The sequence below is a fragment of the Ptychodera flava genome, chromosome 21 (genome assembly GCF_041260155.1).
Source record: "Ptychodera flava strain L36383 chromosome 21, AS_Pfla_20210202, whole genome shotgun sequence".
Lineage (NCBI taxonomy): Eukaryota > Metazoa > Hemichordata > Enteropneusta > Ptychoderidae > Ptychodera > Ptychodera flava.
In genome coordinates this window covers 20150689-20165824 of record NC_091948.1, presented here as the reverse complement: position 1 = coordinate 20165824, position 15136 = coordinate 20150689, and the positions used below count along the sequence as shown (strand labels likewise).

At 39.1% G+C, this 15136-nt stretch overlaps 1 protein-coding gene across 1 annotated transcript; it reads left to right on the top strand.

Moving 5' to 3' along the window:
* Positions 1–2333: 2333 nt before the first annotated feature.
* On the top strand, positions 2334–14533 carry LOC139121673 (uncharacterized). The gene is made up of 5 exons (XM_070686753.1): positions 2334–2598; positions 6935–7030; positions 11201–11434; positions 11924–11946; positions 12666–14533. Exons 1-5 carry the CDS (start codon positions 2458–2460, stop codon positions 13564–13566), a joined length of 1395 nt encoding a protein of 464 aa, XP_070542854.1. The 5' UTR covers positions 2334–2457; the 3' UTR covers positions 13567–14533.
* Positions 14534–15136: the final 603 nt, after the last annotated feature.

The window sequence follows — 15136 nt, the reverse complement described above, 5'->3', positions numbered from 1 at the left end:
AATAGAAAGACTATGGTCACGTGACGGATTCTCCGCCATGCTGAGAAGTGGTGAAAGTCTGTTCCTTGAGTCTCATCAAATACAATGTTTGGAAGAGCAATTTCTGCGTGAAACACACGTATCTAGCGCCGGTCCATTATCGTCACCCAGCTTTGAGAGCATTCCCGCCGCACCGCTATTAACGGTTGCATTTTTTGTGCCTGTGGCTTGATCAGATATTGCTCCGCCACTGAGTCCGTAATTGGTCCTGGCCCGGGTAATGAAGCTGGATGGCCCGGCGGCATGATCAGATATTCTTGAAACAAGAATGCAAATCGTAAAAAGTGTTTATGATGAATTAATGCCGCATGAACCGTCTAACGTCAAAGGGGATGGACGGACTGTTTATGCTGATTCCGAATGAGAAGCAGATGGAATTATATGTCCTTGTAAGAGTCAGATAATGATAGATGTGGAAAGAGAACGTTGGAAAGGGCACTGAAGAGTAGAAAAAGACAATAACTTCCCCTAGACATTTCGTTTTCTTCATTAAATTTCCGATGACCCTTCACACTTTTGATTAAAATATCATTTTCATTGGAACAAAACTGAAATACTACACTTTTTTGAAAACTACATATACGATCTGTCGGGTGATATCACATCAAGGTACGTCACATCGAGTGGATGGTCTGAAACACGCACTTAAAGTTACCGAGGGGCGTGAATCAGACACGAAGATACCAGTCAGAGACAGGTAGTAATGAAACTTTTGACTACTTATTCCCTTTCTATCACCAATAGTGAAAGTGAAATTGTCAAAGGGGTTGCTAAAGACAGTGAAGAATTCATCTCTAACCAGTGTCTTCATTAAGTTCTATTCTGCGAAAAGTGGCAAAATGAGGACTCGTTTGACCGTGCGTGTAATCATACCTGGAGAACACTATGACCAATACTCGTTGAGGCATTGCTATGGTAGGCTAAGGGTGCCTTGTGCAATACCTGAGTGTAATATACCCCCTAGGATGATGTTGAATTGTAATATATTCTTAGTCTTGCAATGTTAACAGTATTTTAATTGTAAAATATTGTAACACTATAAAATTGATGATTCTCCGACATTTTTTCCTATACAGCCAAATACAGTCTTAATTTAGTTGCAACTGTGTTGTATCGACACAGACCCACGCTGGCTTGTAATTGTTAATTATTGCTCTTGTGATTTAGGCAAAGTGATTACCATGGATATTTTGCTCGAGGGAAAAATAAAAAGCCCGATGCCAATTTCTCAAGAAAAAATATCATTGCCATTTATTGTTTGTTGGTGTCAACATGCCGGTCTCTGATGTCAAGACATTGTTTTCGCTGTGTTTTTGACGATCAATAAGTCTTTAGGTAAGAACTGCCGTCTCTCATTAAGACACATTCCCTGCTATCGATCGCCGCCAGCGCTACATCCGACTTCAAACATCATGGCGAACAAATAATCAGAACACTTAGCATACATACGTTTGTTGACACAGAAACTTTGCCATTTAAGTAATAATGTCCAGGTTTGTTGCCAATTAGCTCTGCGTGGCAGGACTTTGTTTTACGGGCTATAGGCATGTGGTGGGAGGCCTATAGCCGGTAACACACAGCCCTGCCACGCAGAGCTGGTGGCCAATCAACTTTCAATTGATATTTCTTTTTCACATGATACATGCCACAGAGTCTATACGGCAGCTCCCCTTGTTGTGTGTTTCATGGTTTCATGACAGGGGACTTAAATTTAGTGTATGAATTTGGTAAAATACAAACTGAGGCTTAAAATGTTAATGTCAACGTCGAAAGGGGACAAACTCGCTCATTCCCATTACATACTGTCCGGTACAACCATATACCTTATAGTGTCTATGGCACAACGCAATATCTCTTTGTGACGGAACAGTGCCTTTCCGTTTTTTGAAAGAAAAATAAATGTCAGATTGTGAGGAATTTAATTTTTAATTTGTTTCGTTGACACGACAAAGTCGATGCTGTTGTTGTGTCCAGCTCAGTATTCGGTGGAGCTTGGAGCTATTCAACAGGTTGCTATGCTAATCAAGTGTACGCGGTGGTTGCCAGGGCGGCTTATTGCATGTCGGAACTGGTCACATAATTTATATGTGGTCGTGTGCAGGCCAAAGTTGATAAAGTAAATATCGTAAACGTATGTTTGCGGCCAAAATATTGAAAAGAGCTGACTGACCGTGTAAATGACCGTGTGATGAATCCACGGTCCTTCCGAGGCCGCTGCAAATAACCAATCAGATCATCTTACTATGGGGTAATTAGACTCCGTAACGATATGCCGTGTCACCTTAGCTTACTGGTGTCACGTGACCAGCGTACCTAGACCGTGTCCAAGTGAATAGGGATAGTGGTTACTGTTGTTGAGACTTGTAATGACATATTTTATGGTTTTGTAAGTCTCTGACAACCGGAGAAAATCTCGCCATGAAAGGTTCGAAGAGTGCCCATGCCAGGTCCAATCCTAGAACCGCCAGGGATGCACAACAACAGCAACAATCAACGAATCGGGAAGGGTCTCGCAGCGCTTTCACCTCCATCAGCACAAAACCCTATCGTGAAAAGAAGGTTAGTACACTCATTTCGTTACAAATAACATGGCTTCGGTTGTTTACGCTCGGATTCCATGTGGAACAAGCACGGTGAGCTCATGTGCGGCCAACAAATGCCTCTAATTCGTGTTGCTTGAGAACGCTGTGTTACAAGATCGACGGAGACGATATAATTAAGCCAGTTTATGTTCTTTACTGGATTAGCGAGGTTTAAGTAAACCTTCAAACAAATAGACCTAATCTCACGCCTTGTATAGCACACCCTTCGCAAACATCGTCTGTAATTTGCGACACTTAAAATATTTCTGTCACCAGTTAACAGTTGTAAGCGAACGAGATACATAGTTAGCAGCAAGATCAAGGCTCGTTCTCTTCAACTTTTTTTTCACGTCGACTGTTTTCAGTTTCCAGAGAAGCTTTGAACAGCCAGAGGTAAAGGGCTATATGTTTGATTAAATGGCTGCTTTGATTTGCTGCAACACAGTGAGTTACAATTCTGCAATGGCTACGCGGTATTGGAGCAAGGCTCACCGTCCCTGTGTTTCACGTTAATAGCGGAACCTACTATAACCCGTAGATCGATCAATAGCATTATGCGGTCGCTCTTCGATTTGCATCGAGTACTCACGCAAACAATCAAATGCGTTGCCCGAGTTTGAAGCACACTGCACTCAAAACAATGCATTCGCCTTCAAACCAGACCTTTCGATCAGATAAATGTCTTGATGCGCCCGAGGTTTACTTGGCGTGCCCTTGTATTGTTTTGCTGCTCCTGTTGCTAGGCACCCTGTACCTGTCGTCTCGGCGGGTTCAAATGTTGCACGTATATAAACAACAATGACGAACCCAAGGGAGCTGTAGGTCACTAAAACCCTCGTACTCGATCGATCTAGCATCTATGACGACACTGGTTTAAATTTATCATATTTTCCACGCTCATTGGACAAATAGGTGATAACATATATCCCGGGCATAAATCACACTGGCGATTTCACCAGAATTTTGAAAGGAAATACACGAAAGGCAAAAGTAGCCATTAACAGCTTCGCTTTGTTACTCTTCTGTGAAACACATTTCAGACCAGTCTTAAGTGGTTCATTCAGTGACATAAATGATCCCATTAAATCTGTGTAAGCCATTGTGAAACCACATCGATCCAAAGTAAAATTCACGAGACACTAAAACAAAAGAGGAATAGATTTTCCAAGTAAAATGTGGGGTCCCACGCCCTGTCGGTTCTCTTTTACAGGCCGAACTGACAGATTGTATATCAGTGTCAATGGCACAGTGGAGGCAATCAAACTAATTTAGTTGAATTTGATCCGTCGAAAGCTGCCGACAGATTGCTAACATAAGGAGGCGCGAATCAAGTCGATAAACACTGCACAAATTGGACTGGTTTTGATATCAGAATCGTTCAGGCCGGAGGAACACCGCCAAGACAATTTAGCATCATGGTCTTCACCCCTTTCTTTGATATAACCAACAGAAACGGTCAGAAATAATACATCAGACTACATCTATACTTTCTAGAAAATATATTAAGTAATAGAAAATTCCAAAATTCTTAGATTTCTTATTTTTTGAACATAGGGAATCGCGCCGACGAAGCAGAAGGTGTGGGTACTGTCCAGAATGAACGTAAAAATTGAGAATTCACCGTATATCTTGTGTAACATAAGAAGATATTGACACAAAATTTGAAATCATATTTAAATTAACGCAGAAACCGCAGCGTCAATAAACATTAATGGCCAAAAGACTGACTTGACATGGCCTTGTCTGTTTGACCTACAACGGAAGTGATCTGATATAATCACTTCTAGTATACCACAGAAAGTAAGTTTCATTTCGTCTTTGGTTGCACCCACATAGGAAGCTGTGACTCTACAAAACTGTCTATGCGATAACATTTTTAAAGTGCCCCTTATGCTAACAGGACGTTGCCATGCCGACCGCCAGCTATTAATAGAGACTTGTAAAAAGAAATATCAAATTAAAGACGATGGCAGCATTTTAGATTTTGTTTCGCATTACTGTCCATTTTCCTGATTTGTGACTTTTTCATGTAAGCATAACGCAAGTTTTTAAACATTATACACACAAAATATTATAGAATTTGACTTATACAACAGCCTTTGTGTAATCGGTTGTGTCAACACAGACTCAGTATCATGTAGATCTACCAGTCTTTTCAGTCACTGGTACCAGACATGGTAACCTTGAACTTACATTAAGGTCAATTTTACAATAGTGCAAAGATAGATAAGCATGGTCGCCGTTCGCCATTGAATAATAAATTAAATAAAGAAACATAAATGAAAGAGGAAGCTGGAAATAAATTGAATTTATTTGACGATTGGTACCGTACGAAGGTCATCAGCTGAAGCAATTCAATCTCATATTTTATGCCGCACCCTATACAGATAACAAACACGTGAATAAATGTTATCTTGTAATATTCATTCTCATTTATTATTCTCATGCAATGGTCGCTATTTGTACTCTTGAAAATAACATGGTCCATAGAAACGTGTATGCTATATGCTGTATGTTATTATTAATTAGGGCTCAGCCCTTGGTGTCGCGCCAGGGTTATTAAAGATTGGCAATGTTATTTGTATTGATTCATGATAAACTGTAATAGTTACCAGTCCGGGTCAGCTCCAAAATTGGAGACTCATTATGATAATATATTCCGGCATTCAGCCAATCATCGACCAGATTACATCATTAATAAAGTACAGGTCACGCTGGGTCACAAATTACCCACCAAGTGTGATCGGCAGTTTTGGGCCGCTTATTAAGCCCCTGTCTTGTGAATTTCGACGAATTTCGACAGTCAACATAATCCACGTGTTCTGCAGAAGGTCATGTCCAACAAGGAGTCCGATTAGTGAACAAATATTCGAAATATTGACGATTCATTTCTACCCCCAGTTTATCGATTTCGCTCAAGTACCGAGAATCATTTTGTGGATGTTCGTCATCTCTATTAGAAATACTGTTATAAAGGTTATTTGTGTAGGTACGCGTATAACATTTTGCAAGGAAGAAGAGCAATGTCAGAGCTTTAAAACGATACCTGTTTTGTAGTTGTCAAACGCAGACTAAAATGGTACGCGATTTTGAAAATGTGTTGACAGAGTGGCCACACAACTGTTCCCCATACGGTAGAATTTGTATCGCTGCCATCATCATCACCGATACAAATGGGGTATTCTGAACGATCTGTGTAGGTACACGATTTATATTTCGCAGGACTTCAAGCCAGAGTCTAGGAATCACAGCGATATATGGGGTTGTGTTGTCTTAGCCAGAATAAAACTGGTACGCGCCTTTGAAATTGTGTTTTGACAGAGTGGCCACACAACTGTTCGACATTATGACAGAATACGGCGCGGGAGTTCGACACAGTATGGCGTACGTAACGAAGGACGCATGTGGAGGTTGCCAGGAAATACAATTTTTACTGATGGCGCGCTGGCCGCTGATTGGCTAATGAGAGTGGGGAAATATTATGGTATAGCGCTCCAATTTTGGAGCTGACCGGACTGGGTACTTCATAAACGTTATATTGACAACTATGCCCAGTTTCCCTCTGATGAAAGCAGTTCACGTACGTACACGACGTCAAACCCTGCAGCAGGGCAGGAATAGATTTTCTGTAGCGTGTAAAACTTTTGGACAAAAATTGGCATTTTTACAATGTAACAGCCTATTGCGATAAACAAGGGACGTTTTATGCAATCATTATCATTGCAATGGTAACCGCACTGCCCACCTTCCACTTGCAAGCTGAAAACTATAGCGTTCCGTCTAAAAACTGGCAATTTTTGAATCTAATTATTGACACAGGGGGCGCTCTTCTATAATTCAATCCCAGCATTCTTTGCGTATGCTCTCGTTCATATGCACGACAGTTTTCTCCCTTTATCTATATTAACGATATTTTGTATCAGCAACAAGGTGCATAATAGCATTTACTGGCTAATAAAAGAGGTATATTTTATAAAAGGCATGTTACATAATGGTAATTTGTTTCGTTTTTGTTTATTTACGAGTACTCAAAAAAACATGGCGGCGCCCATGAAGGGTACACTTCCGGTTACTCGCATAGTATATTATGAATAAGCGCATGCGTAGTCAGTAAGCCGCTGGCGCGACTATTAAGGAAAGATTGTCCATTGACAGTTGCCTGTGTTGTGACCTTATATGTATCTGTTCAATTTATAGAAGGTCAGGTTTGTGGAACATCCGGGCATTCTTGAGCATTTGCCCCCTCCCCCTTGTCTAGCTACTGAAATTTGAACAAAAAGCCCACTGTGATTTTTCTGTCTGCATTTCTACAGAGCGAAGTGACCAAAAATCTCGAATATCTGGAAGAAGACAATGCAAGGTTACAAGACTTCATGAAGAGATTAAACGTTTTGATTGAAAAGATAAAGGTTGGTTTGGAGGGGATTCAGGTCATGCATTAGTTCTTTTCATACATACATACATACATACATACATACATACATACATACATACATACATACATACATACATACGTACGTACGTACATACGTACGTACATACATACATACATACATACATACATACACTGTGCTCTCGCTGTCGCTCGTAACTTTCGTAAATTACGAACAAAAACGAAAATTTACGAAAAAAAATGAATGCCCGATCGGCCATTTACGAACGATTTTGTTATTTTTGAAGCCTGATTTTCGGTCAAGATTGTGAATTCCGGGGAAATACTGTCATATCTCGTCTTTCAAAACCTACGCTGCCCCTATCATCGGCGCATCGACACATGGTGATAGCTGGCTTTGGACTTTGACCTGTGATAACATGAGCATGCGCGAAAAGGTTTCAAGATCCCGGGTCTTGTAATCTCATAGTGGTGTGTCATACATTACCACCCCATTACGGTAGTTTTCGAGACACCCAAACACTCACATGCTGTCAACTTTCCGAATGGACTGTTGAAGCGGATCGAGGGAAGCGGCAGTTACAAATACTTTGGATTGATAGTATCCAGTTGGGAAAGAAAGTTGGGCATAAAAACGGCAACTGATATGAAAAAAATACGAAACAATGAAACCGCCGAGCTAGAAGAGATCAAGAACAGTCAGCCTGAAAGACAGTCGAACTACAGCAGAACTGCAGTCCGGACCGCACATGGTTGAACATGTACTGCAAAGTGTTTTTCTGTGCATGGAGGTGGAAGCGAGCCGGAAATCTTAGATGTCATAGATTTGTCATTTGACGATCTGAAAATTGAATTTTTCAGTCAGCGTGCCAATTTTAATAGGTTTCCTTCAAAATATTTTACAAGAAACTGTCTCAGCAAATGTTATGAATGCTGATAGTTTTCTATGATCCAGAGAAAATGCTGTGCACAGTCCCATGACCAAAAAGTTTATCCAGACAAAAAAAATAAATGACGATCATCTGCAGCGTTTTAAAAGTGTAACTGTCTCTAAGAAAACATTAGCAGGATCACCAGTCTCAGTTTGCGTACTTAAATTTGATTGAGATGAGACAAAATTTGTGCGAAACCACAGACTGCCAAATGTTCTGATCAGTGGTTGTTTAAAAAGAATTTTAGAGATGAACATGGCATAATGACTGCAGCTATAGAGGCACCACCTAGTACCTATGGATGACGTGCATACTTTCAAAGTAACAGAGCTTTCCAAATATGAAAAACAGGGGACAGATTTTCTAGCATCTAAAACTTGTGCAAACACTGATAATATTTGATAATATTAATGACCGCTTCATAAATTAATATATATAATCATCAACCACTGACTACACACACAAAGGGAGTTATGATTTGTGTCACAATATACTTGAACATGTTATGTTGTGTAATAAAGATAGAGTAATTGAATAACATTCATGGCCGTTGACCAAAATTACACACTTTATTGAGAAAAGGAAGAAATTTCAATGTTACAAGCATTCATGACCCATGATGTACTGTGTTATTTAATAAATCTTTGAAAATGCGTATCAAAATATGAGTGTTCATTGTCAAAAAAACTAAAAATAGCGCCAATGGCACTTGATCACAACTGGCACATTGTGAACTACTCTATCTCTGGGTACACCTATACATGAAATACTGAATGGGTAGGTGCTGCGGGTTTGGAGTTTGTCAGTAAATCCACACAGAAAACAAAGTCCCGAAGTAGCGAATTCCAGCCATTTTCAAACCACACTGTTTGTCAGTGGGGTAAGCAATATTCACAAAAATCACATTTCCAGGCTAATAGATTATGTTTTACGAAATCACACGTCCTTATTACAAAATAAAACGATCTTTGTCTTTAAATCAATGCGCCAGTAAACAGGTCCAGCAGCTAGTTATGTCATCAAGTCTGTAATGTTAAGGGTCATAACAAATGTGAGAAATCTAAAACATTAAATCTGTTGTTTTTTATCAATTTTATTACCAAAAGCGCATGAAAATCTCTGATACTTTGAATCAGCCATCCTGCATATTTGTAACATTCATCAAAACCTCATTTCTGTTCCACAACTCATTAAATAGTCCACAATGCAGGATTGGTGTACATTCCAAAACTACATATATGAAAGACCCCTAAAATCAATTAGTTAAAGGGGGGTTAGAAATTTCCCAAAACTATCTAACCGGCGCTCCGTTTGGCTCCATTTTTCAGAATCGGAACCTTGGAATTAGTCTGAATATCTCTACAAAATATCAATGCAGTCTGTTCAGCGGTTTTTGACTTTTTGTCGTTTACGGAAAATGGACACTGTCCCACACCGGTTGAAGCTAACCCTATATCACAACTTCCAGTTGTGATAATGAACTATGGTCATTATGTTAAAAAATACCGCAATGGCGCTTGGACATAATGACCGCCTAGTATTATCGGCATTTATCAACAACCCCACTCATTGTGAATTAGACACACCACGAAGTCAATGAGCAACATATAGCTGAAAGACTATTTTTCACATTGCGATTTTAAGCTCATTTTATGAGAAAAGAGACATGTATATGTATATGGAGAAAAAGCAGAAGACATATTTGTAAATTGTTTGTTAAGTGACAATCATATATGCATCTCTTGAAATTTTGTGGTTATAATGGTATAACAGTAGTGTAAGAATAATGAGGTATGAATAAGTTAGTAAAGCTAAGTTGACAGTAATTAAGATTACAAAATTATACACTAAACTGAGGAAATCTGAATGAAATAAATGTTGAAAAGTTGCAAAGTCATGGTCATCTTTTGTCTAATACCTTGTGTAAGTTCATGAACTTTACATAAATCTTGCTATAGATTTGTTGCTAATGGGCAATAACTGTGTTTCAGATCATTTGAGAGCAATCTATCCATGACAGGTTTAAATTGTAATATACATGTACTTCTATTTAAAGGAGAGAAACTTCTCAAATAATTTTTTTCCCTGTAATTTGCTGTGAGAACACATGGACAGATGCTCAGGACTCTATGCTGGTGCTACCTTGATAACTAACCTACAACTTGTAACGTCATTGTCTAACCTGTTCACCCCAATTTCCTGTAGACAGGTCCACACTCTCCATTGATAACAATGGGTTTGGGCCATACCATTGTAGTGAAAGACTGTAACATGTGAGGTTGTGGATACTTAATCTCTGGAATGTCAAAGTCTGTATATTGACTCAAGGATGTTTACTTAACAAATGCCTAGGGTCATCTCAAAAGTGAGAATCTAAACTATGAAATATGTTTTTTTTAATGCTTTTGATGCCCAAAAGACCATAGAAATCTCTTATACTTCGAATCAGCCATCCTGCATATTTCTAACATTCATCAAAACCTCATTTCTGTTCAACAACTCATAAAACAGTCCACAATGCAGGATTGGTGTACATTCCAAAACTACATGTATGAAAGACCCCTAAAATCAATTAGATAAAAAGGGGGGTTAGAAATTTCCCAAAACTATCTAACCGGCGCTTCGTTTGGCTCCATTTTTCCGAATTGGAACCTTGGAACCAGTCTATGTATCGGTACCAAATATCAACGCACTCTGTTCAGCAGTTTTTGACTTTTTGTCGTTTACGGAAATGGACGACATCAAACACCGGTTGAAACCACCTCTATATCATAACTTCCAGTTGTGATAAAAAGGGATTTTTCATTTTCTTTTTGTCTATAATGAAATCATTCATCATTCTATCCCCTTAAAATCACCTATTGAGTACCAGAAGTGCTTGTTGAAAGTTGGTGGTTCGGAATAACATAATTTGTGCTTACTAATATTTTTGAACCCAATTCGTAAATTTACTAACAATTTCGAAAGGCCAGGGAGAGCACACATACATACATACATACATATTATCATACACATGCACATACACTTATATAGACCTACATAGTAGTATATGTACACATGTGTATATAATACATACATATTTCGTTAAGTGTCATCATTTGTATTATTAATTCACTATTATTTCGATTCACAAAATATGCCGATATAACTATGAAACCGACTGTTTGCCTGCGAAATCAAAAAATGACACAATCACATGATGGTGTCTATTTTACAGTAACCTACATTTCTATTCTTTTTCCTTCTTTTTCTAGCACAATGGGGCACTTATAAAACTGAACATTGTCACCGAGTGCGACAATTTGGTAAAAATTATCGAGAAAAAGAAGAGAGCTATGGTTAGTCAAGTTGACAGGCAACAGTATCGCAAAGTCAGAGAGCTGGAAGGTCAAATGACACAATGTCGTCGACTCTTCAGCACTGGTCATTCCGTCATCGTCAGAACAAACAGAGATCTGGAGAATTTATCAATGCCAACGTTCATGAAGGTCAGTGTCGTCATAATCTCATCGGTAAACAAGTCTTTGACTAGTAACATGATGTCAGATCTCGATATCGTATGTATGTATGTATGTATGTACGTACGTATGTATGTATGTATGTATGTATGTATGTATGTATGTATGTATGTATGTATGTATGTATGTATGTATGTACGTACGTACGTACGTACGTACGTATGTATGTATGTATGTATGTATGTATGTATGTATGTATGTATGTATGTATGTATGTACGTCTGTCTGTCCGTCTGTCTGTATGTATGTATGTATGTATGTATGTATGTATGTATGTATGTATGTATGTATGTATGTATGTATGCAATCGACAATGTTAAAAGTGATGTAATCATTGAATCATTGAAAGTTCATTGTTACAACTGTAAATAAGTGAGACAGAAATGTAATTTATGGTTCTTTTTATTATTTCTCCTTCAACCTGCTGAATGGTATGCCTTACCTGTACTGGCATCGTAGAAATCAGATTCACTTCTTATGGAGTAAGTATACATTCCTTCTCAAAAAATTCGGAAAGGGTGACTGTATCTTCACAGCATTGTAACCCGAAAGTAAAAGACTTAAACTTTTGCTTAAATTTTCCTTAAGGAATCTTTCAACCATTCACTTTCAAAATCATGAAGAAAAATCGGGTAGGGTCACCGTGTAAATTTTGGTACTTGAGAAACAAATAACCCAAGATTTACCGATATTTGACATTCAAAATGGCCACCATTCCTGTGTTACATGTAACTCTATGGAGAAAAATAACATTTTCGATTGTCAACAAACTAAGACGGTTAAAAGTTTTCTCAGTCAAATAGCTGCAAAATGAACCCACACAAGAGGTAGATTAGAAAAGAACTGAAAAAGTTTGAGAGTCCAAATATCTGTCCCCGAGGCGCATTTTACCTTAGAGGAGAATCTATTGCATTGTTGCTTTGTATTATGAGTAATGGGCCTTTGTAAAATAGATTATGCAACTTAGCAACAGTGTGACATGACTCTTGACCTTTTGCCGAAATTGAACAGGTTTATTTTGTTATCTTCTTTCCCCACGCGGTCAATAAAATACGTTGTCGACTGAAGCGATTCCATGCTAGTGTGATATTTTAATGATATTTTTCATGTATTCGAGTCACTCATAATATTTTTCTATTTGCGGTCCGTGTTTGTACTGCTCTTCTGATAAAAGTCTATTTTTACTTCATTACAATTGCAGCATTAACTGTGCGATCAAGGACCAACCTCACTTAAGACCAGTCGAAGACGATAAATATGACGTCGAATTAGATTTGACAGAGCAAAAAGAGGCCCTGGACAAAATGGCGCTGAAAGGAGGGGACTCTGGTGAAGAGAAAAACAAAACTACAGGGAAATCAGAGTCTCGTGACACTCACAGGGGTCGATCATCGCGTTCGCCGAGAGATTCCAAAGGGACCACAAAGCGGAAACCGTTCATCGAAAAGCTGATGGAAGACGATAAAACCCAAGATAAGACAGATGAGCAAACACTTGAAAATACCGAAAGTGGGAAGGACGGCGAGGAGAAGGATGTAAACGGGAAAGGCTCTGGGGAGGAACAGGCGAAGGAGCAGGAAGAATCGGACACGATTAATGGGACAGAAGAGGAAAAATATGAGAAAGGGACACTGGGAAGCGATTGCGAGAAAGAAGAAACGGGAAAGAAAGAAGAAGAAGAGCAAGTAGATGATGAAAGAACGAAATCGGCGCAAGATTCTAAAGACGGAGGGAACTATGACGACGAGGAGTTTGAAAATAGCGACGAAGACGTGCCAGAGGACATCCAAGGATCATCAAACACCCGCTCTCAGTCAGTTCTATCGAGCAGCAAGAAAGATGACGAAGAGGAAGTTCAGAGTTCGGTACATGAGGACGTTGGTGGGGCCAGTCCGATCAAGAAGTCGAAGCGACCGTCACGAACATCATCATCGTCGTTGTCGTCTACAGGGAAGGAACGGCGAATCTCTGGTTCGCGAAGTACTGTTAGTGGAAGTAAACAATCTATTCGGAAGGCTACGGATGAAGGGGATATGACGACAGAGACCGAGGGAACTAATCAGATTGTTGAAGAAACAAATCGCAACGATGAAGACATTTAGGTCGCTCGGCCAACTTTGAATTTCTCGACCCTGTATCGTTTTAGATATGTTGCGACAACTCATATTTTGTTCGCCCAAGAAGACTTGTAAAATTATCAGCATTGTTTTGTATTTGGTGCTGCTTATCTGCCAAGAAAAAAAGAAAGTGTTTGCTTTGAAGGCGCAACGTCAACGCAACTGACAAGTAATTTATGTTGCTTTGCCTGCAATTAAAATATATGTGAGAATGGACAATAGAAAGTGTACGAGCAAATAATTTATCCAACTCGAAAAGAGACGCTATGCAGTGCAATCCACATCTACACTAATCAGAATTATTGAGAAACTCATGTCTACCGTTTTGTCTGTCTTTACCCCTGTTTGTAACCTTTCCAGCATCCGTTATATCTTCGTTCGTATGTCGTCCCCTCCGTCTGTCTGTCTGTCTGTCTGTCTCTCTCTTCTCCTCTCTCTCTCTCTCTCTCTCTCGTACCGATTCCGTCCAATTTACAATAATTACGGCGATAGAATAAAGGTTCTCCCTCTGCATCCCAACAAAACGATTTCGGGAAATTAGAAGGTTACTGTACTCGTAGTTCTTTCATTTGCTTGTGCCGTATTTACTTTATGTGGAAATCTGTGTCTTCCCTTCAAAATAAGTGTGATGTAATTTATTTCAATAAATCTTTCTATAGTCTATATATGCAATCATCGCGGTGAAAATCATAAAGTCTTTACGGCAATCACTCATATTTACCGATTGACCCAAATCCTGAAGCGACATTTTTATCTTTTAAATCGATGTATTTACTGTATATAAGATTCTACCTTGAGAGGGCATGTAGTTAAATAGTTATGTGCTATGTCTGAAAGTTATCCATAATGAATAAATGTGAAATTTAGAAATTTGTGAAATATAAGTGAGTCTGTCATCTACCTGTGCTGTTGTGCACGGAATAAAAGCCGAGGTAAAACATGGTTACCTGAAGATCATAGGCGTCTAATCTTTATTATGGAAACAGTAGGGTTTTCTGTGCCATGCACGGAGAGGGGGCCTTCAACAGGATGTTGTTAAATTGTAGACTTGTTCACTGGTGGCGCAGTCTTCTGCGCCGTCTTGCCAGAAATGTAACAAAGGATGTGTGGTAACAGTGTGCTACACATGTACATGACTTGTTGACAGAAGGCACGCCAAGTTTTCTTAACTTGAAATGATCACAAATGCAATGGACTGATGGGTAAAAAGGAGACATAGCAGAGATCACATCTAACGCAGGTAAGTGGTGGTTGTGTTTCCAACAAAAAGGTAAATTTTGGAACTAACACATCACATCAGTGAACCAGTCCAAATAACATATTTTTTGAACCAAAGAAGATCAGATTAACGCATCTTGACCAAACTTCAATAGACCATCTTACAAGATATCGCAATGCATTCGGATTAGAGGTAAAATTAGTGAAGGACATAAAGCCACGAAGGTGGTTTGTCTGATGAAAAGTAAAATTAGTTTCAACAAATACTTTAATTTGTATCGCTGTCTCTGTGCATAAAAACTGTGTCAGAGAGAGAGAGAGAGAGAGAGAGAGAGAG